At 38.6% G+C, this 24,802-nt stretch overlaps 1 protein-coding gene across 3 annotated transcripts in view; it reads left to right on the forward strand.

The window, feature by feature from the left end:
* Positions 1-24,393, forward strand: part of MME (membrane metalloendopeptidase) — a 62,882-nt gene extending 38,489 nt beyond the window's left edge. For all 3 annotated transcript variants that reach the window (XM_074592273.1, XM_074592271.1, XM_074592272.1), the window contains exons 13-23: positions 2,379-2,507; positions 3,432-3,530; positions 5,240-5,320; positions 6,287-6,390; positions 8,601-8,659; positions 12,374-12,493; positions 13,201-13,334; positions 15,525-15,590; positions 19,165-19,260; positions 19,672-19,748; positions 22,989-24,393. In XM_074592273.1, coding sequence (XP_074448374.1) covers positions 2,379-2,507; positions 3,432-3,530; positions 5,240-5,320; positions 6,287-6,390; positions 8,601-8,659; positions 12,374-12,493; positions 13,201-13,334; positions 15,525-15,590; positions 19,165-19,260; positions 19,672-19,748; positions 22,989-23,088 — 1,065 coding nt within the window. In that variant the 3' untranslated portion in view covers positions 23,089-24,393. The remainder of the gene's footprint in view (positions 1-2,378; positions 2,508-3,431; positions 3,531-5,239; positions 5,321-6,286; positions 6,391-8,600; positions 8,660-12,373; positions 12,494-13,200; positions 13,335-15,524; positions 15,591-19,164; positions 19,261-19,671; positions 19,749-22,988) is intronic.
* The last annotated feature ends 409 nt before the right edge of the window (positions 24,394-24,802 follow it).

The following is a 24,802-nucleotide window of genomic DNA, read 5'->3' on the forward strand; positions in this document are numbered from 1 at the left end:
AGATTATTAGACTGCACATGTAGATGGGCCTCTATGTGCTACCACAGGGCTATGCTGTCACTCTAATTACTTATGTTTGGTTCTCCATCTCAAGGTTAAATTCTCTGTTTTTAGTGTAACATTTGTTCAAAATTGTGCCCTTCCAGCAGAGCTACTGTCAAGAAGCCCAGATGCGGGGGTGGAAGAACATGCAGAGTAGTATCATGACACTAGTTTAATACTTACAGCTACTGGAACTGTATCCTCGGGATACAATTACTCCCACCAAAGAAACAAATCAGTGTCTTTCTTTTTTTCCAAGATTTATTTAAAGATAAAAAAACTGCACTCCTTACAATGTTATAGTTGCAAATGTATGCCCCATGAGATAAGGAGATGTAAATTTAGATGCATTAGCACTGTACATGTATAAATCCACAGTAATGTGTTTTAATTGCATGTTATTTTTACCAATATGCAGGTAAGTTTCTGTTGCTGTAGAAAGCATCACTTGTTTTTTCTTGTGCACCTCTGGTGACACTAGGCTGACTTAAAAAGAGTCTATCTCAGGGTTCCTGCGAAGGGCAATCCTGGTTAATGCAAGTGCACCATGGTCTCAAGTAGCCCTCTGCCCAAGTCATGCTGAGACCAGTGAACTATGGTTGACTACGATAAGCTTGAGCAGCACAAAGCGATCTACCAGAATCTTCATTGCCTATTAATTCTGAATTAGTTATTTGTCATGGTTTAACCCCAGCCAGCAACTAGGACCACACAGCTGCTTGCTCACTCCCCACAGCTGGGATGGGGGAGAGAATCAAAAGAGTAAAAGTGAGAAAAAACTCATGGGTTGAGATAAAGACAGTTTAACAGGCAGAGGAAAAGCTGCACACACAAGCAAAGCAAAACAAGGAATTTATTCCCTGCGTCCCATCAGCTGGAAGGTGTTCAGCCATCTCCAGGAAAGCAGGGCTCCTCGGGAAAGCAAGGTTACTTGTGAAGACAAACACCATAACTCTGAATGTCCACTGCCCCCTTCTTCCCCCAGCTTTATATACTGAGCATGACATTGTGTGGTATGGAATATCCCTTTGGTCATCGGGGTCAGCTGTCCCAGCTGTGTCCCCTCACAACTTCTTGTGCCACCCCAGCCTGCTCGCTGGCGGAGCGGTGTGAGGAGCAGAAAAGGCCTTGAGAGCTTAGCAACATCCAAAACCACCAGTGCGTTATCAACATCCGAAACCTGAAACATCGCGCTATACCAGCTGCTAGTAACAAAGTTAACTATCCCAACTGAAACCATGACAGTTATTAATTTAATTAAGCTCAGTACTGCTAGTGTTTATTACTGGGCTTGCTTTAAGTTCTGCGGGGAGAGGGGTTGTATTTACTTTTGCCATGTAAGCTTTTGCTATGTAAGCAAATGACTACTGATGCAGCCTGTACGTGTGCAAGGAGTATCTAAGAAATAAACAGATTTTTCTAGTCTACTCAGCTGTTTGTCAGTAATGAGTTACAAAAAGCTCCAACATCACAGGCTCTTGAGGGAGATCTGCAGTAGCGATCTCTGTGCTGTGTTGTACCAGTAACATTTTCAAAAGACTATTGCTGTGTCCCTAATGCATTAGGGTGAAAAGATACATTAGTCATTTTCCTTTTCAATACAAGTAATTCAGATCAAGGTGTACCAGTTGCAGAACTTTTAACACCTAAAATTACTGATCTGTACCTCTGAAGAGATGGGGAGCTGCTTCATTATGGAATATAAACTTCATTACAGAATATGATTTCAGAGAGTTGCCCTATAATGACACTGTCTGCTACAATCCTTGCATTCAAGTGCCATACCATTATATTATCCACTCATCTTCATCACATATTTATACATTATGACAAAATCCTTGCATACCTTGTAGCAACATCACATAGTGTAAATGAGCTTCTACTTTGCAAGCTCCCAGAGGTGGAAGGCTCTTGCAGAAGCTGCTGGTTGGGTAGAAAACACAATCTTACCACTGCAGAAATTAATTTGCTGCATAATCACAATAGCCCTGTCAGAGCTGGAACTGCAGTACGCACCCCTGTAACAGTGAAAGCTTTGTGTCGGGGTATTTCTCTTTAACCTCTCCCATTCTTAGCTTTTAGAGTAGTTTTCTTCTCTCTACCTTTCATGTTTTGGAAGGATAAAGAATATTGCTAATGATTCTCATATTTCCTCAGCCTGTGACAGATGTTCACATTACAGAACGAGTCCACCCACCTGCCATAAACACAAATGTGAATTAAATGCATGTATTTAAGGTCAACTAGGCTCCTCTGAAACATGCATCTGCCAGTCAGACACCATTCTGCTTCACCTTATGTGGGCCCAGATGTCACCTAATGTTTATGTTTCACAGGCACTTTACGGCACAACATCAGAAACTGCTGTTTGGCGGCGTTGCGCAAACTATGTCAATGGCAACATGGAGAATGCAGTGGGACGATTATATGTAGATGAAGCATTTGCTGGAGACAGTAAACATGTGGTAAAGCTTTTAGCAAACTTAGGCTGTGTGCCATCTCAACATCATTTAATTGTCACTTACCATGTCTTTACACAGATTTGATTACACTTTTTATTAACCTTGTCTATATAGCAGGCTCACTTTCTAAAAATCCTAACCTTCAGATCTGCCTCTCAGTCAGTGTTCCACTGAGGAGTAACAAGAGCGTGTGTGCTACGAGAGATTCCTTTGCACCCAAGTACTTCTGCATTGCTTGCCTTGAGCTGGCCTGCCGTCCAACAAATGACCACAGTGTGAAGTAACAGCTGAAATATGATCATGAGTGCGCACTTGGAGGGAGAGAGGCATCTGCCTGCTCCGCCCGTTCTGTGAGCCTAAAGCCCCACTGGCACATTAGTGATGGACCAAGCGCAAGCCAATACGTGCACCCAAGGAACAGCACTTACTGAGACCAACAGTCACTACTTTTCTTTGAGACTGACGCTAGTTTGCATCCTGCCAACATCCTGGGGCGCAGAAACAATTGGTTATTTCTGTTTGTCCAGTCACACAGAAAATTGCTGAAAATTAACCTGGAGTTAAGCCTTAGTTTCCTCCCATCACTCCTACCATAATCCAAGCTTAAGATACACCATTTTTTGTGGCTGACATACACACAATAGTTCGATCAGATGCACAACATCCAACGGATGGAGATCTGTCAGATTTTTTGAAACCTCAATAACAAAATTGCATCACCTTATGAGCTCATGCCCATTCCCTTTCCTCACACAGGACAGGCTAAAAGTACTACTTAACTTGAGCTCCAGATTTTGAGTGTGGCCCATAAAGAGCATACACTCAAGCAAATAGTGCAGGAAAAACAAGTCAGTAATAAACTATGACTGTGGAAAAATAACTGGATCATTTTATGTGGATTTGTAACATACTGCTATTTTTTCCAAGGTTGAGGAAATGATTGCAGATATACGTGATGTTTTTATAAAAACCTTAGATGAACTTACCTGGATGGATGCAGAAACTAAAAAGAAGGCAGAACAAAAAGTAAGTTAAATCTTAAATATTGATAATGTTGTGTATTTCTCTAAAAATCAGTAATTCAATTGTTTTTCCTGAAAAAAAAAAAGCAGTAACATCTATCACTATTTTGTATACACAAAACCATATATATTTGTGTTTATATAGGCACAGCAGCTTACAGACTTCCTATATCAGATCCAGATCACCTGGGAAGGGGCCTCTGGAGCTAAGCGCACAAGATAGGAGGAACCTATATACAAGATTAAGACCTTCCAGGCAACTCAGTGATTTAGGGACTAGATAATGAATATCTACAAGAAAGTAATACTGAAATGAGAAGGAATGATTTATGGTGATTTGACCAGCTATTAGGAGCAGTAGGACAAAAACAAAAAGTCAAACCACAGCTGGACAGCACCAGTGAGTTCTCTTTCAAGGGAAAATGTAGCTTCAGACAGTTCCTCTAAGTCTGGAGTAAGTAACAGAAATCAATTTTTGAGAGCCCTGAATTGGGAGTGAAGCAACTGAAATAACTGTTTATTACATCTCTATTTTGTTATACTGTGAAGATAATGAAAAATCTTCAATTTTGCATTTTTAATGATAATTTATTATTAAAATTTAATTTCAAAAAAGCTTGGAAAAAATGGTTTAATTAATTATAGAGCAGGAGCTGATGTTTTCCTCCAGAATTTTCTGTTAGAAAATCTTTTAAAAAATCATTAAAATAACTATCAAAACATTAAGTGTTTTATCCAGCAATTCTAGACTGTAAAGTCTGCAAGAAGTTACAGTTGCAACAGATAGCTATGACAGTCACGGCACCCAGTGAGCTTATACTGATTCTGATGTCATCAGACAGTAAAGATGCAGTTATATGAACGGGTCCTTAGGTACATTCCTAGTATTACTTCCAAAGCTACACATACTCATCAGGTACAACTACACAGTAACTTCAAATCAGGAATGGCAGTTTAAGTCAAGTAATAAATTGAAAATCCTAAATAAGTTCTGTACTATGATTAGACATAGACAGTATATGTACAAAGTCTATGAAACACTTCCACTGTTACAAACAATTCATTTGACAAAATGAGATGCAAACTGTCTGAAAAGTTAGGATCAGAAACCCACATCAATACAAATACAAATCAATACTTGGCTATCAAAAAAAACTGAGTAAGGGTTTGGTTAAAAAACTTTGTTCAGGACTTCAAATTGTCAAAATTTGGGAATCTAAATGAATCATTTCACTCCAACGTAGGTGCAGGAGCTAGTTAAGAAATTTGGATACAAACCCGAACTGAGTCAAACTGTACAAATTTCTGGAAATTTGTAAATGTGCTTTCCTATAATATATTGAAGGTAAAAACCATCCAGTTATGAATTTTATTTTTATTTTAGATGTTGTGAAATATGTCAAATATTTCAGGAGATCTACTATTTGTTTCAACTAGAATTTAAACTCAAAAGCATAGTTGAAGTATGTTTGGCTGTCTTGTGCACATTTCTGAAGTTTACTTATGAAAGAAGGAACAGAACATACTTTCTAGAATTTTCCATTGTTATAATTAACCATAAACTTTACAGTGCTTTCAGTGAATAAAAATATGTAAACAAAAACTATATATAATTAACATTATGGAGTTTCTGCAGTTGCTTCCATGTCGCATTTACTACTGATTCAAAATATGGCTGGATTTGCTATGGATATCAAATTACCTTGTCCCTAGGCAACAGCAATCAGAGAGAGAATTGGTTATCCAGATGAGATTGTGACTGATGACAGTAAGCTGAACAGTGAGTACCAGGAGGTAAGTATCCGCTATAGGCAGTATAATTAGAAAAGGGTCTTAAGAGAAAAAATGGTGAATCTGCCTTCATAGCCAAGCCAAATCATGTACATCTGTACAGAATAACTCAATCCTGTACTCAGTTGCACAGATGTAAATAAGGATTCATTCAAAGCCAGCGTATTACAGCTGATCTAGTACAGATGGTGATAGGTATTTGATGGTATTTCAAGGAAATGTACACATTCTGGAGGAATTATGCTAAAACAGAACATGGAGCCAGTGGTGTTGAGTCCAGTATTTCAAAATCTGCCACAGATTGACGTAATGCTGGTTGAAGTGGATACCAGTACACGTAACTTAGTGACTGTGCCTGTTTATCCATAGATTGGAATTATTCCCTGAAGTATGACATTGGACTACCCATATAATTTAAACTGCATCTGAGCTTTTTCACTTCAAACTGTGACCTCAGTGTTCTTTTACCTTGTAGGTTCATTTGTAAGAGTAACAATATTAATGTAGTTAGTACACATGTATGTTCAAGCAGAATATGTCATTGAAGTCAAAGTTTTAATTCTGAAAAATATAGACATATAACCAAAGTATGGTTTTTAAAACCCCATTTGAGCCTTACTCATGTGTTCTTTCTAAGGTGGAATCGCAGTTTACCAGGCTGGTAGCTACTGGTTTCAAGCGGGCAACTCCCAGAGGTTAGGGTCAAAACCAGCAAATGCTGAACTCCACTCAATATATATATATAAAAGATAAAAGGAGGGAATTAAGACCCTTGGGTAACATATATCCAGCTACAAAATCACCTCTGTGATGTAGCAGAGCACTGCAAACCAAGTTCTAATTGTAGATCAAAAAATACTCTTTAAAATGCATTGCTTAGCTCATCATGCTTAAGACTAGATTTTCCAGATCCATCTCTCTCTTATTGCAAATCAACACCACCACCACTTTTTCCCTCTTTCTTTTTAGTTGAACTACAAAGAAGAAGAATACTTTGAAAACATTATTCAAAATTTAATATTTACCCAGAAGAAAAGGTTGAAAAAGCTTAGAGAAAAGGTGGACAAAGAGGAGTAAGTATTTAAAAATACTGTGTATAGTCTTTCATCCAGTTTCCACAGGAGGAGGTACTTGGTTGGAGGGTAATCAGTGATGATTTAATGATCTTCCTTTGCACTTTGTTCTCCATGAAGCAGGCAGGTAAGAGGGCATTGCTCGTTTCTCAAAGGCTGGACCTACATTAGCAAATAGAGCAAAGAAACTGGGAGATGGTGTAGAAGGTTAAGTATTCTGGAGTAGGTCTAGTCCGGTCCCTTAGCTCCTAGAGTGGATTAAGTGGACTGCTGGAGAGCAGCTTTTTAATTAAGTTCATCTGAAAGATTAATTTCATCCCTGAGAATTTAATTTCTTGCTTAGAGACTGCTGAGCCAAAGAAAGCACGATTACATGAGGACGAGCAGGAATTTACTTCAGAAATGTACTCCTGCTCTGAATTAAAATTTTAATGTAGATGTACGAAAAGACCGACACGGCAAATTCCCTAGCTGTACTGGCTACTCTTCCTGTCTCAGCTCTGACCCATTTGGAAGTCAATTTAAGACAAATGAGAAAAATGACTATGGTCACCATAGGCCATGCTAACTTTGCAGGACTGTTCATTTGAATAAGGGCTGTTGAGCTGGATTTATCTTGAGAAGACGGTAAGAGACCTACCTTTGTATAGTCGAAAAAAGACAAGACTAAGGGGAAATCTTATTGCTGTCTTCAGCTGCCTAATGGGAAGCGATATAGAGAAGCCTGACTCTTCTTGGAGATGCACAGTGATAGAACAAGTGGGAAGAGACACAAGTCGGAACATTCAAAATTCTGACTAGATGTTAGGAAAAACGCTTTTTACCATGTGGGTTGCCAAACAAGACCTAGAGAGGTTCTGAGTTCTCCATATCTCCAGCCTTGGAGATAATAAAATCTTGAATGGACAAGCCTCTAAGCAACCTGATCTTCTTAGCTTCACATGGGGCCATAAGACTTCTTAAGGTCCTTTCTACCTAAATTGTTCTATGATTCTGTGTTTCTGTTTTAATTACTTCAGCATTTTCATAGTGCTGTTCCAGACTTCTAAGAAAAAAATATCAAAAACTGCAACTGTTCAGACTCTTTCTAGTCAGTCATCATGCATATTCAAACTCTCACCTTTTCAGAAGATGAAGTATATGCTTCCCACCTCTGGAATCACCACTATGACTTTTCCAAATACTGCCTCATAGCTTTTCAGAACTATAGTCATTATGGTGGATAAGTAGTTCCAATTGTTGCTTTTGCTGTTCTACATTTCCATATCGTTAACTGAAAATTTATGTTCCACCTAACAGCCACCTCACTTCTATTCTATTTTAACTTCAAGCTGTGATTGGGTTTGGCTTGTTCAATTGCTTCAGCTTAATTTAACACAACTCCTATTTTGTTCTCACAAGTGTGAGCATTAGGAGTAACTGCCATGAGTTTAATTGCACTCAAAGATCACCTGAACTGAGCCCAAAAGTATCAACCACAATTGATTATCCTTGGATAGTTATAATTTATTTTGCAAATTAATTTTCACTTGATCAAGCAATAGCCACTGTTAGAATACTTTGCATTGCTTATGATTGGCATGTGCAATACAGTTATCAGATCATTTAGATAGAAATTAATTTCACTCGTAGATCATGGAGCCAGGAAATACAACTGCTGTTGTGTAAGGCCCAGCTATTTTATTTTGTTGAACTGTTATCTCATATTCTCTGACATCTTTTCTGAAATACGAAGTCTACAATATGACCCATATCAAAACACTAGCCCTGCTTGTGGTTCTAGGAATTTCAGTAGATGATCACTGATGAAAGCCAGTAAAACTGTGAAGTAGAAAAAAAGAGTAAAAACTCATTATTTCCCATGTGTCAAGATGGACCCAAAAGTAACGCTGAGAGCCTTCATCAAGGAAAGTAGGTATTATTTAAATTAAACAATGCTGCGGTATGATCAGAAACAGAAACAAAAACTAAGTATCATTATTAATTGGTTTGGATAATGAAGCGAAAGGGCTACTAAAATGAAGGGACTGGAGTGTCTGACGTCTGATGAGAGGCTGAGTGCACTGGGGCGTTAGACTTGACAGTGTCCAAAAGTACCTTCCAACCTCAATTCTGTGATTCTGCTAGTCAGTTTCTAGGTTTGTTCCAGTAATCATTAATTCTGCCTTTAAGAACTGAAATTCTAAAATTTATTCTTTTGTTGTTACTAGGTGGATAAGTGGAGCTGCTGTTGTCAATGCTTTTTATTCAGCAAGTAGAAATCAGATAGGTAAGGTTTACTAACTTATTTATTGGATACAGATTTAATGACCAATCTATTTATTTTTATATATATATATATATGTATGTATTTTTAAAATCAAGAAGTTAAATGCCCTTAATATTATGGGGGTTGCAGAAGGGCCTCAGTGCAGCAAAATCAGAGGTTTCATTCATAGTGTTTCTGTCTCCTCATGTTTTGAATTGCCTTTGTCCAGAACAAGGTCAGAGGCTTGAGATTCAGCCATGAAAACAATTGCAGTGGGGAGTGGTTAGAAGTTTAATGATGAAGTTAATTTTGTGGCCTCAGCCTTTTTATTTTTCAAGGGATGAACAGGGAGTACAGTATCACTTTTACCTGAAGGAGACACTGACTAAAAGTAAGTTGCAGAACTTTCTGCCAGAGTACACATGGCTTCCATTCCTTGTAGCCCCTTCACAATCCCTTTGTACAAGCTTATTTGGTATGACTTTGGGAAGGATGCTGAATTTCATCCTGCTGCTTAATGAATACACCACTTCATTGGCTGAACTGCTCAGAATCTCGTAACATTTCACATGGTGGGCCAGAATCAGAAAGCCTCATACTTGTTCTCATGAAGCAGGATACTTTGCTTTCCATAGGGCAATTACAGAGAATGAGACCAGTCTAAAACAAACGTCAAGGCAACAAACGTTCTGCTTTGATGAATGAAATAATGCTGAAATATTAGTGCAAAAACCAGCCTATTCTCAGTTTCTATTTCCGCATCTCCAGCACTTTCCCAAACACAGCTGTAAGATCCAGTGCTCAGAAGACAGACTACAGCGGTCAGCTTCACATAAGCTGTGCTGAGACAACTATCCCATGCTGCATGGGACCAGGAACTTATGGGGTCTCTGTTCCAGAGCTGTGTCAAATCCCAGGCAGACAGAAATCCTACATGGTGCTCTCACCACCTTCTTTATGTAAAAATAATCATGACAATTGGGCTCAATGAAACCAGCATTTCCCAAAAGACAGTTTGCTCAGAAAATCTCTCACCAGTTATCTATAGCACTTCAAGATCTAATTATGAATCATAGCATATAAGAGCTCCATACTAGTATTACTTTAAGTAGTCCCATTTAAATTGCAATTCTTAACTGTTAGCTATCTTAAATGCTGAATTCTAACATACATTCTTTCACATATGGCTTAAGGTAAGTTGAAGGAATTTTGAGGCATCCTTAATTGCTGTTCTCAGGATTTAAACTCTGACAGATGACTTCAAAGTTCATTGTCTGATGTGTCATTTAATTCTGCTCCTTTTGTGTGGAAAAATTAAAATGTAAACCTGGTAGATTAAGCCAAGTCAAAAATCAAATTTAAAAACTAAAAGACAAACTCAGTACAATGACATAGTTTTTGTAATGCTTTTGAGTGTAAACATTTCTAATGTCAGCCTACACAAAACCATCCATGGTTAAAAATAACTTAGAAGAGAAAGCATTAAAATGCTTTTAAAGAAATAAAAAAAATAAAAATCCATTATAGCTAAAGATTAGAACTGCAGGAAGCACTAAGGTTTCTCATCTTGTGAACTGTACCAGCTCTCTTCATACTGGTGCAGTCTTTCAAGAGTCACAAAATATTTTACAACATTAATTATGCCTCACAGTATTTCTGTCTTGTCCATTCTGCAAATATTGTTATTATCCACATTTCATAAGTTGCAGTGTCCTTTCTAAGCTATTAGTGAGGTATACTATGATCATGTGTGACTCCAGAAAACGAGTCTCTAAAAAGTGAAAAACCCTGTCCTGCAGGGCTCTGCACAGAAATGAAACGACATTATTTCTTGTTTATTTATGAAGGCTTCCAAAAAAAATAGTTGGTGGAGACATTATTTTCACTGTGAGGGATCAAATTACCACTTTTTTTCAGTCTTCAGTAATAGCTTCCGATATAGTCCCACTTCTTTTATCAAACGAACCATTAAATCAAGGTGAAAAATGTCAGGTACTCTCCTTCACTGGGCTCTTATAATACTAGTGTCAAAAATAACATCACTGATCTGCAAGACTGACACTACCAGCAGGACTTCCAGTAGCACCAGAGGTAATCAAAAGCTTTATTTTGGGATCAAGTGTCATACCTTATTATATGTCAAAAAAACCACTCCCTGCTGTTCAGTCTGCAAGCAGAGCTGCACTAAGCCAAACGGATGCAGTTTTCTTCCAATTTTTACAGGGTATGTTTAATACAGCATACTAACATTTTCACAACCAGTATTTTCTCCCAAAGGAGTTGCACTTCTCTCTTCTTTAAATCTCTACTCAGAATGTATGCCACCGTGGGAGGAATGCCTGGCCACTTCAGACATGTACTGTGTAACAGAAGTCATGGGATAAGTTGTTTTCAGAAGGGTGGAGTTAAAAATAAGTAAAATCTACTAATTACGCCATTTTACTCTAGAAATGGATGAGGTGACAGGGTGTCAATTAAACTGAACAGAAAGTCCTGGGTAACTGTCTGCCTCCAGGGTTTTCAAGCAAAAGACAGGCTGAGGTCCAAGCAAGTTACAGCTGTAATATTCGAGGCCACCAGTACTGATGCGTATCACTCGGACTAAACCTCCTGCTAGCACTGCTCTCCAAAAAGAATAGCGTTCTTATGCTGTACATTCCAGGTATCACTCTGGTTTGCCAGTCATCAAAATAGCCCATCACACAGTAAGGCATTTACACTCTTGTCTTTACTATCAATACTTTCTGATAATAAGATAAAAACGTAGATATTTAATTGCATGTTGAACTAATGGCAAAATGGAATCACTCTGACAGTAGGCAGCGGTTTACACAGGACAGGAGAAATAGGTTTTTTTCTAACCTGTTTATTATTTTTCAATTTTCCCATGGTTCTTTCTCCTCTTCAAAGAAACTGCTAGAACTCTACTGGATTTATGCTCAAATGCAAGAAGTATCTGTTTTCTTTCTTTTGTTGTGTGAAAATTGTCATCTAATTCCTCCTTTGTGGTCGAGTTTTGTGGAGTTACATACATCTCATTCACAGTGAGGATTAATACTTCATATTGCTGCCACAGGCTGTAATATAGGGAAAAGGCCTGCATGAGATATAAAGTGTAACCAAATTCTTTACATAATTTTTTAAATTAATTTATAAACAGATCACAACTGCAACGTGACTTATTTTTACTAATTTTTTTTCTTAAAAGCATGGAAAAATGAGCACAGAAGCAGGTGAAAAGAACCGCTTTGTTCCAGTTCTTTCATTGTCAGCTTGGCCTATTTTTATTGATTCTAGTGGGAGTTACTAGCATTTTCAGTGGAAGAATAAATTCTTCTCTCTGATTTGTGGTGGGAGCAATGACTAAACAATTTATTTTTCTAGGGGAACACCCTCCCACTTTTCATGATGTTGTGAGGTTTATTTATACAGGAGTCTGAGTAAAATGCTTTTTTGCAAAATAAAACAGTAACAAAGTAAAAGCTGATTGTGATATTGCAAGCGTCTGAAGAGCTATTTTGCTTTACCCCAGGCTCGAGGGGGTAGGGGAGTGGTCCCGCTGATCTGTCCCTACTGTCCTACAGCCATTACCATGTGTCGGTTCACTTATTGTTGCTGGTAAATCTGAGGGAACAGCGTGACTTTGGTTGAAGCCCATAAAAATGGTCTGTTCACACTGCACACACAGGATAATGAGGCAGCGCCTTAATTGTATTTTGGGTTTTTTTTTTGCAGTCTTCCCTGCTGGCATTTTGCAGCCCCCTTTCTTCAGTGCATCCCAGCCCAAATCTCTGAATTATGGTGGTATAGGCATGGTCATCGGTCATGAAATCACACATGGTTTTGATGACAATGGTAAGGCACTGAGTTTCTAGTTACAAAACTTACAATGCACAGAATGTTTTACATGCTTTAGTGCTTAATCATTCCAGAGAGCAGATAAAATGAGTAAGTTTCCATATGTAAGACCAAATCTGCATTTCTGAGGCTTCACAGTATTGTTCTCCATGATGATTCCCAAAAGCATGATCCAAAGAATCCCACAGACCCTCCTGTAGCTGCCAGGCTGCAGCAACAGCCCACGATGTGGGCCTGCAGCACACAAACGCTTTTAATGTAGTTGCTAGCCGCTTGCTTTACCCAAAGGCTGTGTCAAAAACCACCATAAACTATACATAATCGTGACCAGCCTGTGTCACTAGGCCAGCACAGGTGTGAACTCAAGTGTCTAGCTATCAGACCTGCTGCCCAGCCACATTGTTCATTTCCAGACCCACACTATGATCAATCCAGCATTGAGTCACAGGTCAGAACCACACCAGGCTTCCTAAAACAGCCTTAATCCCGTCTTCTGATTCAGTCTGAATTAGTTTGTTTTCCTTCTCTACTGAAATATAGCCCTCTTGGGGCGGGGCGGGGGGGGAAGACCATCATGGGTATCACTGCCTCATTACAGAGATTTTTTTTTTTTTGCATGAGTGATTGTATCTACTTACTGCCCCTCTTACTGCATCAAAAACCTCTTTTCCTGTATACATAATTCTGTTAACATATTATTACAGGCAGAAATTTTAATGAGAATGGAGACCTCGTAGACTGGTGGACTGAAGAATCAGCACGCAATTTTAAGGATCTATCCCAGTGTATGGTCTACCAGTATGGAAACTTTTCATGGGACCTAGCAGGTGGACAGCATGTATGTTATATTTATTTGTAACTACCAATGTTATTTTTAATGACGAAGTGCAAAATCTTACATCCAACACATGCAAACCCTTATTCACATGACTGCTCTCTTGGCTTATGGACAACATTGTCACCTCTACATCAAAAAAAAAAAAAGAGGCAAAAGAGATTCTTAAAATTAAAAAAGGTTGTAAAATCTCCACACTTACACCGACTGTTCTGAAAGAGACAGGATATATGTTTTGAATGAGTGGCAGTCCTAGAAGCCTTTTTGGGCCCTCAAAGGCTCTTTTTTAATTCCATAAAGGAACAGAAAAAAAATTTTGGACGTTTGAACCTCGTTTCCCCAAATCTTGATGCACAAATAATATATATCCCCATCAAAACAAATCCTGCCTGCTGCTTTCCTTCACTTAAAAGTTTCTTTCTCTTTCCCCAAGATAAACATCTGGACTATAGACCAAAAAAGTCCAAGAGAAATCAGGTACAGTAAGAGAGGAAAAGATGATGTGGAGATTTAGGAGAGGCAGGCAATCTAAATGTCGCTGAATTTGTAGCATTAGGCATTCAGTGTAGTGTCTGTGTCTGGAAGCCCTAATTTCACAAGAACAGTTAACAGGATCAGGTCTGTTCTGCGTCCCAACAAGATCAATATTCCATTAACTCACAGAAACAAGTGATAGTGATATTATAATTACTCATACTAAACAGGAGACCAGTCCTGTTACGATTAAACGCAAGCTGCAAAACTGCCACTGTAAGGAGAAAGCCCTGTATACATAACACAGCACTCAGAGCATGCCATTTCAGGGGTGATCCAATGCTCTGCTAATGCACCTGCATTGTCTCTAGTTCACAACCCAGCTTTAATCATCTGGAGACAGTTCAACCATTTTCACACTGCACTCCGCTGCCATAGGGATTTTACTGTCCCAGGCTGGCAGTGCACATACTTCAAAGCTACAGATAGCAGATTTCAACCAGAGTCAGTAGCTGAGCTGCCACTGTTCTGTCAGCAAAGGTACATACTGTACCAGCGCAGTATTTAGTTCACATCTTCCACACAGCAAGTGACATGACGAGTGAGTGTCAGCCCCTGGATCATCCTGCGCAGTAAAGAAAGGAAAGCAGTTTACTACAGAAGCACTCAGTTGTGTTGCACTGTGGAAGACCACTTACGTTTAACATCTACCTTGTTTATTTTGGACTTCACTGGATAACCACATGCAGCATTGAACTGTGCCACCACCTGTTTTTCTGTAAGGAACAAAATTTCTCTTGTATGGGACCTCCTACAGTTAAGTCGTAAATAAGAAGATACTAACAAGAAGCTGTTTCTCTGACCATTACTGTCTGTTTTCTTAGAGTCCGACAATATATTCCATCATACCGAATAGGGAAAAGATTAAACTTCCAGACCTGAGGTTTTCCTAATCTGTGTGTTAAAATGTTGGGACTCATAGCCAGGCCAGTAAAAATAGAGAAGAATATTTCAACATATTTTTCTGCCTTTTTTCACATCTAATGATGATTCTAGGTTTTGCAGCATTGAATATCATAGCCCAATATCTTGGGCTAAAGGCTGAAAATACAATTTTTAAAAAATAAAATGACAGATTCTCCATTACAAAAGCTTCATTGTCTTCAGTGATACTTCACTGACTTATGAATACTATACCAGCTAAATAGCTATCTTCCATGTATCTTGCTACAAAAGAGCTACCTAATTTGCCTAATATACAGGAAAATACTTTCTAGTAGATTTACTGATGTCTGTTAACTTATCATTTCAGCTATTTGGAGTTTGGATTTTGACTTGTTTTGTAGACTATACAGACAGATTCTGCCCACTTCTCTAACTGGAACTGTAGTAAGAAGCTGAGGGTTAAAGACATGGAGAAAATAAGAATGAATGAACAACGACAGAGCATCAGAAAATCTGTGTAAAAGAGATATGAGAGCCTAGAAAGCTGTCTGTAAAGGAAGGAAGAGGATTAGGGAAAACAGTAGCAGCTGCACAGATTTTGAGACAAGGGAGGCGAAATACTTTTCAAAGATGTTAACATAATCTTCTGCTAAAACTTCAGATTTTAAGGGCATTCTCACTTTTAGAAAGTGAAAAACACACAAAGTTTGACATGACAGGTACTGGATAATCTCTTCTTTTCAGAAAATTATACTGGTCCTTTCTATTTTACAGCTGAGTGGAATCAACACGCTAGGAGAAAACATTGCTGATAACGGGGGTGTTAGACAAGCATATAAGGTAAGAAGTATCATTTTTCTATTTTAGCTGAAACCATCATAGATTGAGAAAACTTCAGAGCATTTGAAGAAGAAACATTATTTTTGTGTTAGGGACAAGACCATACCTACTGCATCATTGAGGTATGGTTCAAAACTATTGACCAGCTGCTGTATTTCTTTCATCCTATTATTTCCTGATGCATATTATCTGTTCCTAGTGCACTCTTTTTCAGCTGACTTCTTTCTCTTTTGTTTTTTTTAATTTTCTTTTTTCATATTGTGCATAGGGAATTTGTAGAATGAAAACATCTAATGAATCACACTTGGACCATCACCTAACTAAACTAATGATACTGAGCAGCTGTCTGCCTCTGTCTTCACCAGCTTTTTTTATGCCAGGAAGGAGCGACAGAATGACTTTCTTCTAAGCTCTACCTATAAGCAGTCTCTGCCTACACGGAACACTAACACTGTTCAAAAAACTGTTCAAAATATCATCTTACACAAGTGACTTGGGTCCCCTGTACAGGTATCCAAAGATGTCAGTGCCATCTGGACTCCCTGCGCTAAGCCTTCCATGGGAGCTTGTATGGTTTTTTGGCTTTCCTTTCATTCTCTTCCTGAAATAGACAGTTAACTCCTTAGACTGGCCAACTTTGAGACTGAAAGTAAAAGCAGAGGTCTTCTCTTTGTGAATGCAAGTTGGGAGGTTAGCAGCAAGTCAGCTTATCTGTGAACTTTTCTTGTTACTTGCAAATCTGATGGTTGCAGGCCTTAATAACATGATCCTCTCTCTCCTTCCCTGAACACTTTGTTCTAGAGCAAAACATTCAACACCTGTCAGCTGGAGTGCTGTCATTCCTCAACAAAGGGCCCGCTGGGATGCATGGACCAACTCACACCTCTCAAAGTTATCACAGCTTCTACAAACAAAGCCATCAGCAACACTTACTTCAACAGAAATATACGTGTTTGAGGGCAAATATGATTATTAGCAAGAGTTTAAAGAATTATTTAGAAGCCTAAAAGAGGCGTTAGTATGGCATATTGGATTAGTCTGATCTTCAATTACTGGAACATTTGTGCATTTTTTAAAAAAAACAAACAGTACACACCCATGAAATGGGGTACTTTCTGAAAGGAATGGGAGCAGCCAAAGAAAAATTAGGTCAGAAGTATTACCAAAAAAATAATTAGGTATTCATAATTATTATGACATCATATAAATAGTAACTAAAGGTCCAAAGGAATCCTGAGAGGTCATGTATTCTACCCCCCTCCTCCTAGCAGGTAGAATCAACCATTTCTATATCATTCAAACATACCGTAAGAGAAGTTCTGCTACCTCCGTGCTGCAGTTTGAGTGCCATCATGTCTTTGCTTTCAACAGTGGAAGCAGAGAGCAATCTGTTCCCTTCTTTTCTGCGACCTTTTACGTATTTGAAGACTATTACATACTTGAAGGCCCAGACCTCTCTTCTTTAGACTAAACAAATCCAATTCTTTCAATCTTTCCTCATAGGTCATGTTTGCTAGACCTCTGCTCATTCTTGCTGCTTTCTTCTGGACTCTTTCCAGTTGGTCCACATCTTTCCTGAAGTGCAGTGCCCAAAACTGGACAAGAGTGCTCCAGCTGAGAGCTGGCCAGTGCCAAGTAGAGTAGAAGGATTACTTCATGTATCTTACATAAGGCACTCCTGTTTACACATCCCAATATGACACTTGCCGTTTTTGCAGTACTGTGGCACTGTTGGCTCTTGTTCAGCTTGTTATCCACTAAAACTTCCGGAGACTTTTCAGCAGATCTTTTAACTGCTCATTCCTCAACTTGCACTTGTGCAGTTGATTGGCTTTACTCGTGTGATAGCTTGGCACTGACTTTAGTCAGAACGTTTCTCCAATTTGCCAGCATCTTTCTATCGCTAGTGATATACTAACAACACATTGTTTGACACGCGGTCTTTATAAGAAACATGAAAGCAGCTGCTCTTACTATGGAAAGGTTTTTAAGTCTTCTGCAATTCATTTATAAAAAAGAAAAGAACAAAACCACAACCAAAAAAAAAGAATCACCTTTTCATAATGCAACATTAGATAATTGATAAAATTGATAAAAATTATTTATTCTCTCAGCGGAATCAGTTTTGTGCTAATTTTACTAAATTGGATCCTGGAATTCTGCATTGTATACAGGGAAAGCATATCTTACCATAAGTGTGTTATTTTAGACTCTAACCCAATAGCTGGCAAAAAAAATATGAAACCCACTTATGGGATAAACATTGGAAAGAAAAAGAAATTGTAAACAGGACAGCAAGTACATGTGTTCTGTAGAATCAGAGAGAAGAATGATTTTTTGCCACAGCTGCAGCTTTTTACTCCACATCTCTCAAGCCTAACAGAAAGAAGAAGGAAAGATGATGCCCCAATCCTGCGAGGTGTTCAAGGCCAGGCTGGATGGGGCTCTGAGCAACCTGGTCTAGTGGGAGGTGTCCCTGCCCAGGGCAGGGGGGTTGCAACTAAATAGTCTTTAAGGTTTCTTCCAACTCTAACCATTCTGTGATTCTATGAATAAACAGGGGAGGAATGAACCCTTTGATCACATCTTGATTATCTTGGAGATCATTTGTGCCTCCTTGAACAGAGATAGGCTCAGTCACTTAGCCAGGGATCAATGCACAGGGAATCCCCAAATCATGTGAGACACCTCAGGTATGATCGGTTTTGGACTGTGCCTTAGAAAGCAGCACAAACAGCTTTTCTGTGTGGATCTTTACCATGCAAGGTACATGGTGAGGGTAACTGGCAGTAATGCCTGACCCACAGAACCTGCAGGAGACAGGCTGCAGGTGAATCTTTATACAGACAGCTCTGAACCCCATCAGTGTAGAGGCTGGTTTAGCACAGAGCTTGCTCATGCCTCACTACACCTACCCCTCGGTCGATGTCAGAGAATCTCACAGTCGTTTCCATTATAGAACATATTCTGCTTTTTTAACAAACAGCCACCTTGCTTTATACAGTCATTAATTAACCCTGTGAAAGGATTTGCTAGGTAAATATGTAACAGTCCAATGGATTTTACTATACTAGTTGTTATAAAGCTTGCTGAAGAATAGTACTAGCTCTCTGTAGCTACTGTATTTCAGAACACAACTGTCCTTTGCATTCGTAATTTCTTACCCTGTAAAAAGATGCATAGTTACGCAATAATCTTGTTATGTGGGTGTACCCATCTTACTGAAATTTTCCATTAGCCTTGACTTCTTTTTGCTACAATAAATTGCCTTCTTTAAGTCTGTTTCTCTTACCATTTATTCCAACATAATTGGGGCAGCTTCACTAAACCTGGTGTAAAAACTACTATAAAGACCATTCAATGAGAAAACTGGCTTGATTCAGTCAAGCCACTGGTATACAGTACTGAGAAATGGCCCTGTCATCTTCTCTTTAAAGGTGGCATGTGGAAAGATGGATAGCCAAGGTAGTCAATGATTAATTATGTCAAAATCCCTCCATGTTCCTCCTTTTCATTATTTCATTTTGACTGTCTGGGATGAAGTTGAAGTATTTCTACTCAATTCATTCTACAGGCCTATGAAAACTTTGTGAAAAAGCATGGAAAAGAAAAACTTCTTCCTGGTCTTGAAATGAACCACAAACAGCTGTTTTTTCTGAACTTTGCACAGGTATTCTATACTTCTTGACTGAAGGTTTTGAAAACCACTTTGAGTTACAGCTTAACAGTAAGTCAGAAACAATAGACTGACTTTCACAGTTTCACTAAGAGCTGGCAGAGTTGCTAAGCTGAGCAGTGTTCGCTACAAAGTAGTGAAAATAAAGTCTTGTTAAGTGATTTTTATCTTTCCTAAATAAATGAATTCAGCCACAAGTAAGTCTGGTAGACAGTTTCTTGTGCTCAAGTGCCATTGTCTGAGGAGTAAAAAAAAGTATACTTTTTTTAACAAAATATACTTTTTTCCTATGTTCAAATGTGAAATTTATTCTCACGACATTAAGTATTTCATAGTGAAATGACAGCAGGTCTCTTCCTGGACAATCTTATGGCTAACAAATGCTTTTCTTTGTTACGTGTGTAGGTATGGTGTGGAACATACAGACCAGAATATGCTGTGAACTCCATCAAAACTGACGTGCACAGCCCAGGCAAATTCAGGTCAGCATGTATAACAATCTTCAGTGCCATTTCCAGGTGCAACACAGCTTTTAGCTATAGAATTTAAAAGAACTCTACACAACCTCTACAAGTTGCACTTACCAGGGTAGATTTAGGCATATACATATATATAAGCACAGCACACTCAAAATGGTTGAGAGAGAGAAAGACAGACTGTCCCTCTAGACGTCACAGCGCTGTGCTGACAGAGCAGGCACAGTCCTTCCCAGGTAGCTCCCCAGGCAGCATGAGGCTGTGAAGGAGTTGTCCTCACCCTTGAGATGATACAACTTAATTCTGTCCACTCTGTTGAGAAGCTTTGAACAGTCATCGTACAGGACACAAACACCATCACCTGGCTGTTACCAAATGTGCATGATTGTTACAGCAGTCCAGTAACTGTGTCTGGAATCCCGTGCTCTTCCAGAAGTCCCCTGGCTCCTGCAATAGCTCCTGATAGGGTTCTCATAAAGACCAAAGGCTATGGATGCAGTTCTGGCCTCCACTAAAGTCACAGGTAAAATCTCCAGTTAATCTGTGGATTTTAAACTCTTCCAAGCACAGAGAATTCATCTTCTTTTAAACAGTAATACTGGCATGACAGAGAAATTACCTTCTGTCCGTAGCCTTTGCTATCATAAGAATGAGGAATGCCTTTGCCATCGAGAGCTAGAAGGATGTTCTTCTGTTCCAACAGAGCGGATTGGCCCATCTTCACTATTACCAGCATTACTCATAATGCCTGCAGCCCAGAACTGGGGCTCTGCTGTGCCCCAGGTGTTATACAAGCTCACTATTTGTCCTCTCTTACAAGAGTAACAGAAGTGAGTTTTAGGTGGAAGATCACTGCCCCTCAATCAGTAACAAACCTCTATGCTGTGGTGCAATAAGCAAATTTGTATTTTCTGCCCTGTGTACTCAGTCAGCCTTCCCAAGGATAGGTGGGCTTGAATTCGGTAGAGTCATGCGGGAAACTTGGCTGTGCACGGTGGAAGCCTTTGGGCCAGACTAGGTTCTTTTCTTTTGAACTTAAGTCAGAGGGACCTATTCATTAGTAGTGTAACAATGGTTTTGCTCTAATAAATCTGTTTGCTCAAATGCCATGAGATCAAGTAGTGATGTAGACATCACAACATCCCTGTTAGGTTTGAAAGGCTGTGTCATCTCCAGGATTCACGTACACAATAGCTGATTTCTTTCCTGATACAATTCAGTACATTAATTCCAGTATCTTTCTTTCAATGGCTTTTCACCAAAGAATTATATTGTTTATCCCACATACTCAAATATTTAGTGAAAGCAGTGACTGTTCCTTCAATGGCTACTTGACTGGCATTTCACTGTGGGTGGTTTTTGTACTATCTGCAGATCTCTCCGGAGGCAGTTTATGCATCAAGTCCTAAAATCAGCCAAATTTGGTCGCAATGCTAATGAGGCTCTGCAGCAGTTCTTCAGAACTGTGCCTCCTCTTTGCATATCTAATTTGTATGAGTCATGAGTCCTTTAAAGTTCACTAGTTCAGCATCTCTGTGTAACTGTATTTGTGTATGTCTTGGATATATTACATCATGTATTGTGCTGTTTTTACATCAGTATGAAAGGTTATATAAACTTTATATGGAATTAGACAAGTATTAATGAGAAACCATACTAACATTTTTAGAATGTGAAGTGATTTTCAGGAGGAGGCCCCCAAAGAGCTCTACAATAGAAAGCATTTCAGTACCTGATATGTTACTGACACATAGTATGTTAGTGGCTCCCAATGTGCCTCTTTTTTTTTTTTTTTTTTTTTACAATTTTTTTTATTGTTTGTTGGTTTTAACACCTGCTACACTAACTGCAGACTATTTCTCCTTACAGGTAGGACAGGCAGCTCTTCATAAAAATTGTTAATTGCATAGTACAGTTTTTGTTTATGGGCTAACAACTGAGTACCGGACAGGCAGAATCTTTTCTCCACTAGAAAAAGAAGTTAATAGCAAGATGCCTTAGATCAGGTAATTGTCAGAGGCAGGGGAAAGGATCTGTATCCAAGCATCAATGTGCAAAATTAAAACATAGCAAGTACAATAACAGACACAGGTCAAGCCCTGCTCATGTACCAAATCCCTCTAGTTCTGGGGATATTAGTAAATGAAGCAGGATTCTTCTCCCACTGCTGTTTTCTCTGTTTGTTAATAATAAATATAAGTAGAGTTTTATTACACCCAAAATACCTTTTGTTCTGTTTCTGGTAAAATCCCATTTTAGCCATTCTAGTCCTAAAGAGCAATGAAGCACTGATACATCACTTAAATGCATGACCTTTTTTGTAATCATTTCCCTGTGCCACCTCCTGTGCTGCTGCTGGCTCCTGAGACCAGTTAGCAAATAGGCTTGCTTTTGATCTTGTAGAGACAGTCAAATTGTTGCAGATGTCAGCTCCTGATCTTCACCTCAACTTCCGTGGACACTTCCTGGTTCTGATGAATCTAATGATTAAGATTATTCACAGAATAATCACAAATTACTCAAACAGTTCTTCAAATAATTCCTGGTCCACAACCAATGTGCACCAGTATCTATATTTGACATTTGAAGCTGTTTTCCTGCATAGGTATGTGCACGCTATATTTCCATTCTTGAAGGAATGAGCAACTCCTAGCAGATACATTCACATATGTTCACAATTACACATATAAATACTGCTTTAGCTGGAATGTCCTCATATTCACTTGAAAGCTGTTCTTTGTATGAGCCTTTTTTCCAGGAAACTCATTCACTGGAACATTTGTGGAGAATGCCCAGAAAAGCAGTATGATCTCAGTTAAAACTTGATCGGTGTAAAAACATAAATGAACATTCACTGAAAAGTTATACCACAGTCTGCTACCTCAGGGTCTTGTTTTCCTTTTGCCAAGAAACTTGTCTGCAAAACGTAGCTGAAAAAATTCTCAGTGCAAAGTAACAAGAAGCAATAAACCTGTTCTTAGTGAAATAAATGGAAGTTTTGTGAGAGCCAGGAATGAAGAAGGGGCAGGTCCTATGTTTTGGGTGGCTGCAACAGGGACCATGCAAACTGAAAGAGAAAATATGGCCGCTACTTGAGGAGAAATGGAAGCGATAGTCAGAGTTCAGAAATACGTGCGTTTCCCACAGTATTTTGAGGTGACACCCCAAAGAAGAGAACAATGTGGGTCTTCTTGTTGTTTTAAACAAAGGCAAGCAAAAATGACAAGATGTTGTTTTGTTTTAAAGGGTCATCGGATCATTGCAAAACTCTCCAGAGTTTTCTGAAGCCTTTTCATGCAGCAAGACAAACTACATGGATCCTGCTAAAAAGTGCCGAGTTTGGTGACAGAACTGTAAACCTCGCATGTCGAGAAGCTGTCCAGAAAAGGAGAAATTTTGACCTAATTTTGAAAAGGGGAGGAGGGAAGAAAACTGAAGGAAATATGCTAGAGTAGTCACTGTAATTCTTAGAAAACAGGCAAAAATAAAAAAAAAAAATCATACATCAAAACATCAAATGAAGGACGAATGGCAACGCAGCAATTAGCTGCTCTAGCTGATTGGCTGCTTTTCCTGTCACTGAACCCTGCAGAATCTAAATCTGTCTACAGTAACAGTCCACTTGTAGTTAATCCTGTTCCCCACTGGCCAATGGCTTTTTGGGTTTATTTTAAAATGTCAAAGTATAACACATTATCTCCCACTGGTTGGTGAATGCATATTTCTCAGCAGGCAGAGGAAGGAAATATTAAGTAACACACAGTTTTAGACATCATAACATGATAGTGAGACAACAGTTTATATCCTAAGTGTCAGCCTTTGTACCTTCTCCTGTTATGATAAATCTGTTCTACCAAATGTTTTCATTTTTACTTGAAACCATTTATAGAAGAGGAGTCCAAAGACCTGCTGTACTTAAGTAACTTCTCACTAATTATTCCAGTGTGTATTACCTGAAGTCACTATTTGCAAGTTTACTTACTGCTTTCCAGCCAAACTGAAATTGTAGGTAATTTATTAATTTTTGAACATATAATCTGTAAGATTGTGATCAAAGACCCTTTCACAGTTTTCTAAGCTTTTTCTTGCTTTCTCTAAAATTGGTCTTTTTTAAAGTTTCTAGTGATGTATAAATCATAGTTTTTATATTTAAATCTGAGCTACACTTTTGACTTGAAGTATTGTAATATATTTTATCAGTGGCTACATAGAACTGGGAAATTTGAGTAAAGCATGGTATTAGGCAATAAGACGAAGTCTACAAAATTGAGCTCTCCGATGGAGTATACCAATATTTAAGGTTTCAGGATTACTTTCTCAGTGTTTAGGGTCTGATCCTGCACATAATTTGTACCTGTTCTGATCAATGTCAGTCCTCACATCAGTAAAGCTGCACAGCTGATTGCAGGAATGGAGCTTTAAGTATGAAGGTAAAAGGCTTTAAATCTGCAATTATATGTATTAAACATCCTCATGCAGATTGCAAAGGAACTTACTGCTTTGTATATCAAAGCAAACAGATTTCCAAAAATAAGTACCAGATACCTCAGATGACTGCTACAATAGGTATATTTAAAAACCTATGGTCCTTTTAGCTGAGTTTGTCATCTGATAAAAACATTTTGATAATAAACTGAAATTATGAGTCAAATGCAATGTGTGTTCTTTATAGGAAATACAAAAGTACCAAAAAAATTTCTCTGCAAATAAATTTCTGTACTCAACCCTGAGCACCACACTTCAACATCTGTAACAATTGACAAAAGAAGAATTCAAATAATTTTGTTCTAGTTTAAAAGCAGATCTTAGTAGGTTATTTAGTATCCAAGGAAATCACACCAAATTTGACTGCAGAAAACTTCCTCTTCCAAGACACTTCCCCAACAGTATGATAAAGAGAGCAGAAAATAGATTCCTTTTCATGAATTCCCAGCTGGAAGAGTCACGCTTAATGCAAGAGCAATAGCAAAGGCATCCAGTAGCAGCCAGCACAGCTCCATTGCTGCTGGAGGTATGGTGGCCATACCTTCAGTTTCTACGAAGCAATGGAAGGATCTTGG

This window comes from Larus michahellis, chromosome 6 (genome assembly GCF_964199755.1).
Source record: "Larus michahellis chromosome 6, bLarMic1.1, whole genome shotgun sequence".
In the NCBI taxonomy this organism is placed as follows: Eukaryota; Metazoa; Chordata; class Aves; order Charadriiformes; family Laridae; genus Larus; species Larus michahellis.